The 15,915-nt window shown below is 47.5% G+C and overlaps 2 protein-coding genes across 2 annotated transcripts in view; one reads left to right on the forward strand and one right to left on the reverse strand.

The window, feature by feature from the left end:
* The window catches only part of FBXW8 (F-box and WD repeat domain containing 8), a 114,573-nt gene that overhangs the window by 8,302 nt on the left and 90,356 nt on the right, over positions 1-15,915 (reverse strand). The window contains exon 8 of the mRNA XM_077766033.1: positions 9,130-9,257. Coding sequence (XP_077622159.1) covers positions 9,130-9,257 — 128 coding nt within the window. The remainder of the gene's footprint in view (positions 1-9,129; positions 9,258-15,915) is intronic.
* LOC144233204 (putative ribosomal protein eL39-like 5) lies at positions 12,815-15,572 on the forward strand. Its single transcript, XM_077766037.1, has 2 exons — positions 12,815-12,901; positions 15,396-15,572. Exons 1-2 carry the CDS (start codon positions 12,815-12,817, stop codon positions 15,570-15,572), a joined length of 264 nt encoding a protein of 87 aa, XP_077622163.1.

Consider the following 15,915-nt stretch of genomic DNA (forward strand, 5'->3'; position numbering starts at 1 on the left):
GGGGCGGGGGTGCGGGGCGGGGGAGGGCAGGGCAGGGGGAGATTCTGGCCCAAGTACTCTTCAGCCCCGTATCTGGTTAATAAGGGCCTATTTCGTTGTGGTGATTTTCATAAAGAGCTCCTCTGTTGAATATTTACACTCCATAATTTACAGTTTGGCTGTTAGGAAGACAAAGGCAAACACAAATTTGGTCCAGAAGTTCAAAGTTTGCCATCTGTTTTCCTATTGTATTCAGATACCAGCATGGATGGCTCCAAACAAAATAAACAAATACACCAAAAGATACAGCATTTGTGTATTTTACATCACTAAGGAAAACAAAAAACGGGCCAAAACAGACTTGAACTCCCCACCGGAAAAAAGGAAGAGCGTTTACATGACCTCTCCTGGGAGAGGTGGCACTCTGCTTTCTCGGCTACAGACAGAAAGGCGCACCCCACAGCGGGCAGAGTCCTCACGGGCCACTCATTCCCACGAAGGAAGCGGTGTGGGCCTCGAACCCCCTGACCGGCCTACCCCAGCCTGAACCCCGTGTCGGCAAATTCAGGGCTCCGATCAGACTCCATGCTGGGCACCACAAACGGGCACAAAATAATGCCAAGACCACCGGTTCCAGGGACAAGAAGAGGCCAACGTTAGATAAGGTGAATTCCTGTCCTGCGAGTATTTCACCAACTTCGCCCGAAGAAGAGAAAAATAATTGGTCCGAAAGCTGTAATTGTGTTATGTTTAATATTCATGGTTGGGTTTGGAGGGCCGTTCCAACACTCGCTCTCCAGCCCCTCTCTAATGAAAATCACGCCGTAGGAGTCGGCTCTCACCCGCCAATTAAAATAAAAGACACCAGAACCTTCCAGAGACTCCAGCAGAGGAGCATCCATCTGACGGGCAGGGGACGTGCTGGAGCAGAGAGGGAGGCCCACTCCGGCTGGTCCTGTGCTCAGAGCTCTCAATAACCCACTCGAACACTTGCAGATGGAGCGAACACAACACTCGCGCCCTGCTTGCTCGCTCGCTTGCTGACAGCAGGGAGCAGCGAACCACACTTCCTATTTGTCAGGGCCAGAAGTGAGCTCCCAGAGTGGGGGGGGGGGGGGNCCCATTGACTTGGAATAAACAGTTCTGTATGATAATGAGGCAAATTGTATGTGAGGGCAGAGATGAAGCCTATTCAGACTCTGGCTCAGCAGTTTCATTTAGAAGGACCTGACCTAAAGCTGCATTTCTATCCAGAAAATAGATGGAACAAGTAAGAAGCCACTAAAATGGAAGTGTGTGTGTTTTTTTAAAGATCAAATTAATCAAGAAAGCTAGTGTGTGTGTGTGTGTGTGTGTATTTTTTTAAAGAAATCAACACAGGATTCTGTTTTGTCTCACTGAACTTGGGTTATTAGAGAGGATCTTACATGTATATAACCTTCTATACCAAAATCAATGGCCTTATCTATATAGCACTGACGACGGCCTCTGGTGAAGGATTCACTTTAAACAGCAACTAGAACATGCAGTTTTAAAGTGGAACCACCCAGTTCAATGACCCAACTCCAGGCTCTGCTCAGAGCTATGTGTTTTAAAAGCTCTCTCTCTCTGAGGGTTAGAACACTCCTTACATTGTCCATGAACAGCAGCAGGACCCTCGGACCCATGACTCAACCTTTCGGGCCCTGGTTCCTCAGCTGGGCCAGCGCTGGATGGCCTTGAGGAGGTCTGTGAGCAATGACGGTGACATACATAACCCCCAAATAATATGGCACCAGATCCCAAACTGGAAACGCGAAAACATTTAGCTTACTTTAATATCCTTTTAGATTTTATATTTTAATCAGATGAATATACTCAGAATAACCTATTTTATGGTCAGTTGGTTTTCCACAATGGCGCTGAGGCAGTTCGATTGGGAATGAACAGTCCTTTCAACAGATGGGGCTGGGACAACGCGAGAGGGTGAGGCTGGACTCCCACCTCACAACATGCAAACATCAACTCTGGATGCACTGGAGACCCTACTGTAGCTGCCCAAACTAGAAAAACTCTTTAGCGAAAACATAAGAGTAAATCTTAGTGACCCTGGGCTAGGCAATGGCTTCTTCAATAGGACACTCAACAGCATTGGTGACAGAAAAAACAGATAAACTGAACATCACTGAAATTAAAACCTGTTGTGTTTCGGAGGCCGCCGCCAAGAGACTGAAGGCACAGCCCACAGAGTAGGAGGAAATACTTACAAATCGTGTCTGATAAAGGATTGGTATCTGTGATCTATGAAAGACTCTTACAACTCATCAATTAAAAAGACAACCCAGCTAAAAAATGGGCCAAGGATCTGAACAGACATTTATCTGATGAGGCCAAAAAGCAAATGAAAGGGTGTTCAACATCATCAACCACCAGGAGAATGAAAATCAAAACCACCATGAGCTACCCCTTCATGTCCGTTATGCTAGAATTAGAGACCAGGGCAAGTACTGGCGAGGCCGTGGAGAAGTAAGAACCGTCGCCCATGGCAGTGGGGATGTGAAATGGTGCAGCCATTTTGAAAAAGCGTCTGTAAGTTCCTGATACGGGTAAACACTGAGTTACCATGGAAGCCATGAACTCCACTCCTAAGTATCTATGTAAGAAAACTGAAAACACATCTACACAAAAATTTGTACCTGAATGACGACAGATGTATTGATAATAGAAAGTGGAAGCGACCCAAATGTTCATTAACTGATGAAGAAGTGTGGTATACTCACACAATGAAGACTGCCTGTCCATAAAAAGGAATGAAGTAGTGATTCATGCTACACACAAGTGTATCTTGGAAACAATATGCTAAGTGGGAGAAGCCAGTCATGAAAGATCACTTCCATTTACAGGAAATGTCCCAAGCACACTGGGATGACGGGGATGGTCACACAACCTTGTGAAGGTTACACTCAATTGTACAGTTTAAATTGGTGAGTTGTAGGCAGGTGACTTTTGTCTCAATAAAGCTGCTAAAAATTTAAATAAGGCTGGAGAGAGGAGGGATGAGGGGGACAGGGCTGGAGAGTGGAGGGATGAGGGGGAGGACAGGGCTGGAGAGAGGAGGGATGAGGAGGACAGGGCTGGAGAGAGGAGGGATGAGGAGGACAGGGCTGGAGAGAGGAGGGATGAGGAGGACAGGGCTGGAGAGAGGAGGGATGAGGAGGACAGGGCTGGAGAGAGGAGGGATGAGGAGGACAGGGCTGGAGAGAGGAGGGATGAGGAGGACAGGGCTGGAGAGAGGAGGGATGAGGAGGACAGGGCTGGAGAGAGGAGGGATGAGGAGGACAGGGCTGGAGAGAGGAGGGATGAGGAGGACAGGGCTGGAGAGAGGAGGGATGAGGAGGACAGGGCTGGAGAGTGGAGGGAACGGCGGGGGGCGGGGGGGACACTGACTGAAAGCACTCATGCACACAGGCCCGTCCCGGATCCCGGCGCCTGTGAGCTGTGCAGTACAGACCCAAAGCAGTACAGGAAAGGCTGTACGATCTCAGCTCAGACCTGAGCCACTGCCGCCTCTGGTGAGCGGAACAGACCTTTTCCCCGAGGACAGAGACAGCCCCGAGACCCATGGGAAGATGCTCAACACCGCTCATCACCAGGGGAATGCAAGCCAAAACCACAATGAGAGGCGACCTCACGCCAGCCAGAATGGCTAGTGTCAAAGAGAAATAACAAGGGGGCCCTTGCGTGGCTCACTCGACTAAGCATCCAACTGTCGATTTTGGGTCAGGTCATGATCTCATGGTTGTGAGATCGAGCCCCGTGTCAGGCTCTGTGCTGACTGCAAGGAGTCTGCTTAGGATTCTCTCTCCCTCTGTCTTTCTCTCTCAAAATAAATATATGAACATATAAAGAAAAACCCAGAAAACCAAAACAGAAAAATAACAAGTGTTAGTGACAAGGTGGAGAAACGGGCACCCTCCTACACTGTTGGCGGGAATGTAAACTGGTGCTGCCGCTGTGGAGAAGAATATGGCGGTTCCTCGAAAAATTCAAAACTCCATCACTGGTTATTTACCTAAAGAAAATAACACTAATTCGAAAAGATGCATGGCATCCCTGTGTTCACTGCAGCATCATTTCCAAGAGCCAAGATACGGAAGCTGTGTATCCTGTGTCCGTCAATGGACGGAAGGATAAAGCTGTGGTGTGCATGTACAAGGGGCTATTACTCAGCCACAAAATAATGAAATCGTTCCTCCTGTAACGTGAATGGACCTAGAAGGTATTATACTAACTGAAATAAGTCAAAGAGAAAAAGACAAATACCATATGATGTCACAGATGTGGACTCTAAACAACATAACGAACAAACAGAAACCAGAAACAGACTCATAAATCCAGAGAGCAAACTGGTGGCGGCCGGAGGAAAGGGGGGCCGGAGGATGAGCAAAATGGCAAAATGGTGAAGGAGACTAAGAGGGTACAGAATTCCGGTTATAAAATAAGCCACGGAGATGAAAAGTACAGCAAGGGGACGACAGCCCCGAATGTTAGAATACTATCATCTGGAAATAGATGGTAACTGCACTTGGTCTGGTGGTGATGGATAAATGGATAAAATGGCTGAGTACGCCTGAAACTAATGGCATTATAGGTCACCTGCATTCTAGTTTTGAAAAGTAAAAGACTATCTCAGACTAAGCCCTGGGTAGCATGCGTGTGGGACAGAGCCAGAGACGCATTAAAAAAAAAAAAAAAAGAACCTTTGAAAATTGAGCAGACACTTGAATCACCACCCACAGAAGACAGAACTTCCAGTGGGAACCTAACCAGGACGACTGCCTATTGAAAAGAAAAATTTTAACATTCTCCAGAGGATTATACGATAGGATCCAAAGCAGACACAACGTAACATTCTAAATGTCCAGGAAACAGTCCTAAATTACTTGACATACCATCCCCTCCACCGCCACTGCAAAAAAAATTAAAAAACACAAAAAACAACCAGGAAAATGTGACCCACTCTCATGGGGAAAAAACAAAAAACCCAGATTTGGGGCATCATCAGTGACTTTAAAAGCAGCTACTGTGACTATATTCCAAGGAGTAAAGGTACAAATGATAAGAAAGAGTGATGTTCTGAGCAGAGAAAGAGATCTAAGTGGAAATTTTGAACTAAAAATATCTGAAATAAAATTCACTGGATGGGCTCAGGAGGAACATGGAGATGACAGAGCGAGGCCGTGAACCTGAACTCAAACGGACAGCCGTGCAGTCTGAAGAACAGAAAGTTTAGGGAAGAAAATGAACACAGCCTCAGCGACTGATGGACGGTATTGGAAGGTGTGACTTTGACATCACTGAGTCCCAGGAGGAGAGGGGATTAGTGCAGAATAAAACATCTGCACAAGTAATGGCCGAAGCTTCCCAAATTTGGTAGAAGACTTACATTTACAGATTTAAATGCTCAGTGAACGCCAGAGGTTCAACTAAAACCACCACCACCAAGTGGCCTTTTCCTGCAATCTTCCTCTTAGTAATCTATTCAGGCTTCTCGTAAATGTTATTCCCAGGCCATTAATTCATTTTTGCCTTCACTGAACAAATACATACTTTCATTTAATTAAAAACGCCATTGATCGCAAGAAGCACTGTGACTTTGGTTAACATTTAAGAATGCTGCCAATTTTACAGTGTCCTTGTAAAGGGCGAGTCCCGATTTCACAGATGTGAACGTGTAAAAAGAGAAGGGCATCTTAGAATAAATACAGAGCTTCGTGTTGAGCACTCCCGGAGCACTAGACTGACGCTGTGGGGAGGAGCATGCATGGCGGCACTCCACTACTCCTCGCTCTTCTTGGTTACCAGGAAAGGATGAAGTGTGCATTCAGAAGTCGCTGATCCACAGTGCTAAACTCTCATGCAGAGCCACACCTCTCTCTGCCCCTGCTTTATAGCCCTTCTCTCTCTCATCCGATCGTAGCTGTTTCCACCCAATCATTCTCTTCAACTTTATCAGACTCTAACCTGTTTCTTCTGGAGAGGGTGACAGGCTGGGTGAGCTTTTTCCTTTATATTTTTTCCCCAAAATGTTTATTTCTGAGAAAGAGACAGAACACTAGCAGGGGAGGGGTAGAGGGAGAGGGAGATAGAGAATCCGAAGCAGGTTCCAGGCTCCCAGCTGTCAGCACAGAGACCGAAGCAGGGCTTGAACCCATGGACCAAGAGATCATGACCTGAGCCAAAGTCAGTTGCTTAACTGAGCCACCCAGGTGCCCTACTATTTTTTCCTTTTTAATTTCAGCCTATCCATCCCCTCGCTTCCCGCCCCCCCAAACTCCTTACAAAATTCCACATGCTTGCTGATTTCCTTATGTTAATGAAAGATTATTTTTGTCCTAACCTGGGACCATTTTATGTATCTTTAGAATCTACTTCACTCTTGGGGCGCCTGGGTGGCTCAGTCGGTTAAGTGTCCAACTTTAGCTCAGGTCATGATCTCACAGTTCGTGGGTTTGAGCCCCACATCGGGCTCTGTGCTGACAGCTCAGAGCCTGGAGCCTGTTTCGGATTCTGTTGTCTCCCTCTCTCTCTGACCCGCCCCTGTTCATGCTATCGCTATCTCTCTCTCTCTCTCTCTCAGAAATAAATAAAACATTAAAAAAATTAAAAAAAAAAAGAATCCACTTCACTCTTAAGTTACCAACAGAGTACAAAGAGAGTGCAATGCAGATTAAGTTTAAGTATAAAAAAGGAGGTTCCAGGGTTTTACAATTGTATTGGCCATTAAGTGACAGCCAAGTACATATAGTTCTTCATAGCATTTGACCCCTTACTCCCACTTTTGAAATAAAACATAAGCTGTATGAGCCTGGATGTACATTTCTAGTGAGATCCTACTCGTAGCTCCTTAAGCCTTTGGAGCACACACACACACACACACACACACACGACTTCCCTCTACTAATCTGAAAGCCTAGATTCCTAATCCTTTTCTTTTTCCAGACATATAATTATTTAACGCCTGTGTTTCAAATTCACGTTGCTTACAGGGCTCTTCCGCGCCACAGCGGTCAAACAGCCGGCACGCAGTCCTGCCGCCCTGGTGAAACGCCACACTGTCCACCCCTCCTGAACACCAAACCACTAGTCTTGTCTTTTTACCCCACAGAGGCAGTGGATTAAGAAACAAACAACAAACAACAAAAACCAAAACATTCGTTTCCTAATAAAACAGGCTTAATGTGGTCAAATCTACGCTTGAAAATGACCAGTGAGGGGCGCCTGGGTGGCTCAGTCGTTGGGCGTCTGACTTCGGCTCAGGTCATGATCTCGAGGTTCGTGGGTTCGAGCTCCGCATCAGGCTCCATGCGGACAGCCTGGAGCCTGCTTCAGATTCTGTGTGTGTGTGTGTCTCTCTCTCTGCCCCTCCCCCTCTTGTGCTCTCTCGAAAATAAACATTAAAAAAATTAAAGGAAAAAAAGAAAATGACCGGAGAGCCATTTTACCCAGGGCCTCAGCCCCTCTGCTGGCGACGGGGATGTAAATCAGGCGGCCCTGCTCCAGGGAGAAGTTCAGCCTGGCGGAGTCTGCAGGTCTCCTGACTGACAAGGAAGCTGTTCGGCCAACAAGGGCCAGGGGAACGTGGCTTTAACCGTCCTACGGCCGATGGGCGAAGGTGCGCCGAAGGGAGACGCCTCTTCTCTGGAACGCTGCTGCGGTGTCCCGTGAGCCTGGCCGTAGCGGAACACGTAAGTAAATGCTCCCGCTGTAAACAAACTCCGAAGCATCAGCTACAATCCTGAACCCTTCCATTTGGATGCCCCCAGGAGCCCCGTGCATCTGCTCTCCTGGAAAGCAGGTAGTAGCCGCTGCGTCCGTGGAGGGAGATCCTATCAGATAAGCCTGGAGCCTCTGCACAGCTCAGTCTACACACTCAAACACGGGAGTAAAACTACCACCTCATCGGTTCCATCTGCTGTGCCTCATGTGGGGCCACTTACCAAGCCTGGTTTCTTTTTGTTTGTTTTTAAATAGAAAAATGGGACATACACTTGAGTTCAATTCTCGAGATCAGAAATGATCAGCCATTTTACGAAGCCGTGAGAAGAGATTTTCTTTCAACAGAGGACACTCACACCATCCCTTTGCTCTAAGGGAAGGGGGCAGCAGAGGGGTGAAGGTCAGCAGTGGAAAATATTATTTGACACGATAATTATTTTTGCAAGCTGCTGCTCCGGTGTGGCAGAGAGAGGCCTGGGACTTGGCACGCAGGAGTGCCCGCCTCGCGGTCTGACCCCCCCACCGAGCAGCCCACCACCTGCAGCCCGGGGCCCGGCCCGGGGGAGGGGGCGCCGGCAGACCCTGGCCTCTAGCCATGCTACCTCTCTTCGGGGCACTGGATCAGACACGGCAGATAAGCCGCCAGAAAAAGAAAAGAAAAGAAAAAAAAAAAGACAAGGAAGAGAGAAGACAAGGGGGAGAGGGGACGGGGAGAGAAAAAGACCTAAAATTTGGACTCAGAGGGTCTTTTCAGACACTTTAATCCTTTCGTGCTGATGCTTCCTGGAGCGTCGCGGCTGGCACTGGACCCTGTACCAGGAAAATCTGACTCCCTCAGCCAAAGCTTTAGAGAGAAGACTGCTAATCAGCTAAATAGAAACTGGAATCTGTTCCCATCGAGTCCCTTCCCCCCACCCCCCGTCACCAGAGGGACACCACAGCGTTCTGAAATACACTCTTGACATCACTTGGCAGGCGACCCTATTCTGTTGAACATGATGCAGCCCTTAGGTTATTGTTTTTAATATTAGAAAGTGAGCTTTCAAATGCCAAACAAATTTTGCAGCAGGGGGGGACAAAAGATATTCCAAGTGGTCTCACCGGACCTTCTACCAACTGTGTCCACCAAATGGCTTGAAAGACCACCTTCCCGTAGTGTTTCAGAAATGAGGCAGAGACCCAGCCCTGTCCAACTATTACCTAATACAAGACTTTGTTCTCTGCGTTTGCAGGGATGGTGTTTAAGGCTCGGGGTGGGACCGAGGCGGGCGAGGCTGTGGAGTGCAGCGGTGCGGTGCGAGCAGCAGCGGGACTGAGCGAGAACCGCAGGGTCGAGGCGGAGGGGCAAAGCCAGCGGGAGCGCCTGTGGCCACAGGCCTCCGTCAGACATACCTCCTGTCCATGTTGCCACTGACCATGAGGTTGGGAGGGCTGTCTCTGAGGTTGACGCAGGTGAAGTCCCCGAGGGCATTACCCAGCTTCGAGAGGCAGCGCTCTGCCTCCAGGCTGTACACCAGGATCTGGGAAGGAAGGAAGAGACGTGGGTTTGCAGTTGCAGACGGCAGGCCGACGTCCAACACTTCGCATCCGAGCCCCGTCCAGGGCAGGGCCACCAGTACCCCCCAGCTCCTATTACAAGGAGGAGGATCTGCCGCTTAATTTCCTCACCTTTTCCAGGTAATGACAGTGTAAGCATATGGCTATTAGAATGACAAAAGGAAATGCAAAAGAAAAATAAAAGAACATCCAATAATTCTTCAGGCCAAGGTGCACAATCTTAGGACACAAAAGAAAACGCCAAACGGGGATAGGAGGTTTCCCAGTTTCCGAAGCCCGAAAAAGCAGCCTGGAAAATAAGGGTCACTGACTGCTTCTGATGGAGAAGCGGCTTTCTGATTCTCTGATGTCTGCACAGGAGCCAACCTGCGTCCTCTTTATTCTTTCCTCTCTCTGGAGACACCCCGGAAGGCAAAAACAACAGTACGCAGATCCTGGAAGATGGACACTTCATCACTACACGACCAGTGACTCCTTCAGACTCAACTGCAGACCGACACACAAAGCCTTATTCCCAGACATTAAAAAATAAAAAAATAAAAAAAACCTTTTTTATTGAGGTACAATGGACATGCCCAAACATTTCTCTCTTCCGCCGTTCTCCACTTGCGAGTTATAGGAGGCTCTGTTCTATAAGGTACAGAGGCCAATAAACTATCCTTGATCTCTAGACGATGTATTCATTACATTTGAACATTTCTGTGCTCTCTCCAGCAAAAAGAAAACAAAAGGAGAATTTATAAGGAATCTTTCTAAAGAATATTTAAATCTTGGGGAGTCTGGGGTGGCTCAGTCCGTTAGGCATCCGACTTCAGTTCGGGTCATGATCTCACGGTTTGTGGGTTCAAGCCCTGCGTTGAGCTCTGTGCTGACAGCTCAGAGACTGGAGCCTGCTTCTCCCTCTCTCTCTGGCCCTCCACTGCTCACACTGTCTCTTTCTCTCAGAAATAAATAAAACATTAAAAAAAAAAAAAGAATATTTAAGTCTTTTACTAAAAAAATCTTAGGAATTCAATTCATTAACATTAAATGCTTGCTATGCATTAATCACTGTTGTCAGTACTGTGTTGTGAAGACACAGCCCTTGCCCAAATTCACAGTTCTAAAGCCACCTCATTCACCCACTCACACACACACGCCCTCCCTGGACATGCATTCTGTTCTGTTGATCATGTGGTTCCAAGTACTGAACTCAGAAGTTTCAATGTTAATATTGTGTAGCTGGATTCTCCTCCCTTCTCACACACGAGAAAAGGATGTACTATCTTCTTCTTCTCAACCTATACGTTTATCAATGATCAGGATACAGATTCTTATTTCCTTGAAAACCACGATCTCTTCATCAACACATATTTCTAACAAGTGAATCTTTGGGAATGCTTCACAGCTAAACAACAACAACAACAAAGACTAATGTTAATGAACTGGTGTGAGCAGCACCTGAAAGAGGCTGAAAGAAGCCATTTTGAAATTTAAACTGCCTTCCGAATCATAAAGACTACTGTGAACAAGATAGATTTTTATTTTCACGCAGTTGAAAATAAGTTTGAGAAAATTCCGACAATTTTAAATGAAAAAAATATCAACAATTTTAAGGTATCCAAAAAAAAAAGGTCTTCCAAGTAAGAAGATAGAAGTAATCAAATCTTTCCTTTACAGTGAGTAACCTAAAAGCTGTGTAAAGTCATCTCCTGGAGGGATAAACCCAATTCAAAAAGCGATTTTCCATACTTCTATATTATAATAGGGCTTTCAGTAGAGTTCTAGGACTCAATTTCTTTCTGTTTGTAAAATAGTTCCACTTCCGTGGTAGGAAGGTAGGCTTTACAGGTGCAAATGTCCCCGGTAAACCTAAGAATTAAAATCTGGTATTGAGCCCATCTTTACTTTTTCTAGTTCTTTTATGGCAAGTGGATAGGTCATCTCTGAACGACACAGGGAACTCTGATCCCTCTCCAGAAAGATTGCAAATTCATCATAAAGGCATCAAAGTTCGTAGTCAAGAGTCAAGTATCTTCTGAAATGTTTAATAATTCAATGAATCACAATATCCAAAGAGTACCTTTACCATTAGGGTTAGTTAAAGACCACAGAGCCTAGAAAACACATTACCCATCTCTGAGGCGGTTCTTTCCATGTTAAAAGTCCCTTAACGACCTTTACCATTTCTCCCTCCCTCCCGAGCTCTCTCTCTTTTAATAAGGTTGAGCAAATGGGACTTCATTTTATCTGATTGCCACAGACTAGTGAGATTAATTATTCATGCTCACACTCCCCCTCTTGTTAAGACCATGCATTAGACTAATTTTTCTCTTTATTGCCCTAGTTGGGTGAGTCTCTGCCCATGGCCACTTGACTCCCTCTCAGAGGTGTGTGGATATGCTGGAAAGAAGGAAAATACTACCCAGAGCTCAGATCTTGGAGAAAATGTTCTGCATTAACGTGACCGCCGAATCAATAGATGTTGCTGGGGAGCTCTCCTTTTAAGTACCGAGTGTGTGCTACAAAAGAGCCTAAACAGTAATTCCAGAGCAAATGTTTAGAACGATTTGAAGTGGTGCACAGGTACTGTGCAGAGATAACCGTGGGATGGGGGTGCCGTAGCCATGGGACACTGGGTGGCTCTCCCTCTGTGGCTTCCAGGCAGATGGAGAGGGCACCTCATGGAGGCAAGCACTGTTGAAAAAGAACTTTGGCAGAAAGTTTTTTCCTTCTTCCTAGAAAACTTAAAGTGTTTTCGTAAATCCTAATCTTAGAATCTGAACTTTCAGTTCTGTCAACTATTTAGATGTCTTTGAAATCCTTTTCTTAAAAAAACAAAAATCTAGGGGCGCCTGGGTGGCTTAGTTGGTTAAGCGTCCAACTTTCGCTTGGGTCATGATCTCACGGTTCATGGGTTCGAGCCCCGCGTCGGGCTCTGTGCTGACTGCCAGCTCAGAGCCTAGAGCCTGTTTCAGTCTGTGACTCCCTCTCTCTCTGACCCTCCCCTGCTCACGCTGTCTCTCTCTCTCCTAGAAATAAATAAAAACATTAAAAAAAAACACCAAAAATCTATGCTTTCTGATTTCAAACATAATAGATCTTGTAACAAATCCTAACATAAGAGAATCACACACAAGGAGCGGTAACCTTCGTAGGTCAAGCTTGGAAAGAAGCGCACTTCAGCAGTCCAGTGTATGCATTGCTAGGCGGTTTCTGACACAGGTCTGCTCTGTGTGTGTGTGTGTGTGTGTGTGTGTGTGTGTAAAACTGTTTTTCCCCCTGAATGGGATTATTGTTTTACAACTTATTTTTCCTACTTAAGCAACATGAGAGTCCTTTCCTCATTAGTATCTGTAGGTAAATCTTGTTCTTTTTAATGGCTGCATAGAATTTCTCTGTGAATGTGAAATTTCACATTATTTGGCTATCTGGGTTGTTTCTAAATTTTTAGACAATGTAATTCGTTCAACAGCTAAGTCAACAAATATTGATCAGTCATCTTCTTTGCAGCGGGTACTGGAATGGATGGGGACGGCGGATGACACGTGGAAGCCTCACTGCTGCCAGCGGCAACGACCCACCTCTTCACCAGCTGGTGCACGGCGACCAGCTGGCCGGCTCCTCGGTCCGTGGGACCCGCCTCTCTGAGGAGACCCACCTTACAGCCATGTCTGACATCTGGTGTCGTCACGGCAGGGGCGGCAGGGAAGAGTCAGGAAGGGGGGGGGCAGCCACAGGGCCGACGTCTGGGAGGACCATGTGCCCATGGGCCCTGCACCTTCCAGGTGGGACCCGGGGCGTTTCGCGTGCCCAGGACAGGCTTTCCAACCACAGCATGAAGGCAAGAGATGACAAATCAATGGCTACTGTCCCTGCAGTGAGATGAGGTCCTTGGCCCACCTAGTAAGAAGTGAGCCGCACACTGCAGAGGCTTCCTCAATCTGGAAGCGCTGTTGTCTTCATCGCAAAACAGGGCCCAGCTGCACTCAGGAGTCGCCAAGAAGAGATCACAGAGCCTGTGGTCCCAGACCTCTGGTCACAGGCTGATGAATGAAGAAAGGAACTCCACTGGTGTTTTGATTTTAAACTTAAACAGGAAGTCCTCCTCATACTCCTCTGCCAAAGGCATCACTCCAACACCCACCTGAGCAGCCGGCCCGCCTCCCCAGGACCCCAGCACTGCCTTTTCCAAAAAGTGAAGAACGGTCAGAAGGCTTCCTTACAAGACGGTGGCATTTGAAAAAGCACGGTGAATTAAAGATCACTTGTCTGCTGCGCAGGGGAGGGGCAGGGAGAGAGGGAGACGGAGGATCCAAAGCAGGCCCTGAGCCGACAGAGAGCCCGACGCAGGCCTTGAACCCAAAAACTCAGGTTGTGAGATCACAACCTGAGCCAAAGTCAGATGCTTAACTGACTGAGCCACCCAGGTGCCCCCTCTGCTGCTATTTTTAAAAAGGGAAGGGACAAAGAGAGCACAAGGCTGGGAGATGCTGGACTGAGAGAGTCCAAGATAAAAGGCATGGGGGTGGGTATCGGGCTGAAATCTTTGGAGATGACAGCCTACCTTCTTTCTTGATTCTCTAATAACCCACCACCACCACCACCACACATACCATTCTGAGGGGAGCAAATCATGGTAAGAAGCCAAATTCTAGAGTGTAAAGCAAACAGTCCCCATGTTCTCTCCTCTTCCATCCCAATTAAGCTTATTTTGTGCTCTCTCTGTGCCTGTGGCAGAGTCCATCTCCTCTTGTCAGTACTGAAGGTATTTACTGCCTGCACCCTTCAGCTGGGCTTCCCAAGGTGCCATCTTGAACTGCACATCATTCTCTTTCTCAGACCTGTGGTTCTCGAATGCTGGAAACAGACTCAGGCAGGCCAGCTGAGGCTCTGTTACCAAGCGCCATGCCACATGCTACAAAACACTGTCCCGGACTTGGGCCCTAAGTTCCTTAGGGAAGAAATCCTATCTTTCATTCCTTCAGCACTGATCAAGGGCCCAGCATATGCTTGGAGATTAACTGGTTGGTACTTGGTATCTGGCAATATCTGGTATCCGGTATCCAGACTGGCACATGGTATCCGGTGACCACAGTCTGGTTCACAATAAATATTCAGCTACACCTTTTTCTGCCTGACACATTCCCCTATTTCTGGATGCCTAATCCTGCTACTGGCTTATACAAAGAATTACTTCATCCTTCTCCAAACAGAAGGAGGTTCCACAGATCCGTCTCCAGACTATCCAGATTCGACAGCACTCCAACTATAGCCAGGCTAAGGTTTTACTCTGACAACACAGCAGACTAGGATATGTGGAAAACCTTCCTGTTTACAAACACTGAAGATGCTGGATAAGATTCAGTCTATTAAACATTCCTCAAACACTGTTAACTCCTGAGAAATCCGAGAACTCAGAGGAGCCACAAACGAAGAGGGCACTAAAACCAGAAAAGGAAGTGGCACTTGTGTCAGGGGCTGCTCTGAGGATCCCGGCCAATGTGGGGAGCCTAGGAGACCGGGGAGACGGGAGGCACGTCGTCTGGCCAGTGCCGAGGGGAAACATCGGAACCGGGCCACATGCCTATTGCTGGGGCCCCTGTATGGATGGGTACACTCAGTAAAAAGCAAACCAGGGGAGAGGCAAATAGAGGCTCCCCAGAAACTTGTTTCTGCCTTAGTTCGGCACAGGATGGAAGCTGCTGGCCCTGGGTCTCTGCCCTCACACAGGTTCAGAGTTTGAACTTAAACTGCCTGTAAGGCCCAGGGCACCTGGGCGGCTCAGTCGGTTAAGCATCCGACTCTTTGATTTCAGCTCAGGTCACAATCTCATGGTTGGTGGGATCGAGTCCCCCATAGGGCTCTGCACTGACAGCCTGGAGTCTGCTTGGGACTGACTCTCCCTCTCTTAAAAATAAATAAATAGATATTTATACTACCTGCAGGCCCCAAATCCACCTGGCCTGGTAACTGAAGTATTTGCAGGTGGGTAACATGTCTCCTGGTAGCTGGCAGGGTCTTCTCAGGAGGAAGGCCCACTCAGCCCAGGCCCCTCAGGAAACCTACGAAGTGCTTCCCTTTGCTCCGCCATTGTGCTGTGTGCGGTTGGTGGTTCTGAGTCTTCTCACAAGACTTCCAGGATCAAGCAATTCCTGGCCAAGAAACGAAAGCAGAATCATCCCATTTCCCAGTGGGTTCAGATGAAAACTGGTAATAAAATCAGGTCCAAGAGGCGGCCCTGGGGGAGAACCAGGCTGCGCCTACAAGGGGTCACACCTGACGCGGCCACACATTGATGTGGCACCAAGGCCACGTGTCCTGTCCCGTCACTCTGTAAACACCCCCACTGCCTCAACAAACAGACATGTTTTATCGAGGAAATCACTTCTGTGCTTTGTGCTATGCTTCTGCACCTGTGCTATGCTTTTGCACCAGTAGACTGGTTCAGCAATAAATATGCGAGACCTTTTGGTTCGGGGGAGGGGGGAACCTAAAATCAAGATCAGCCAAATACATGCTCATAATGAAAAAAAAGAAACCCAAGGCGGGGTGGGGGGAGGAGAGGGGAAACAAACCACAAGAGACTCTTAACCATAGAGAACAAACTGAGGGTTGATGGGGGGGGGGGGAGGGCAGAGA

This window comes from Crocuta crocuta, unplaced genomic scaffold (assembly GCF_008692635.1).
Source record: "Crocuta crocuta isolate KB4526 unplaced genomic scaffold, BGI_CrCroc_1.0 scaffold339, whole genome shotgun sequence".
NCBI lineage: Eukaryota > Metazoa > Chordata > Mammalia > Carnivora > Hyaenidae > Crocuta > Crocuta crocuta.

Bases quoted from the DNA above. Each gene is read 5' to 3' on its own strand.
- LOC144233204 (XM_077766037.1), top strand. From the start codon at position 12,815: ATGACACGTGGAAGCCTCACTGCTGCCAGCGGCAACGACCCACCTCTT. The intron at 12,902-15,395 runs GTCCGTGGGACC...GGTGGTTCTGAG, and splicing joins ACCAGCTGGCCGGCTCCTCG to TCTTCTCACAAGACTTCCAG.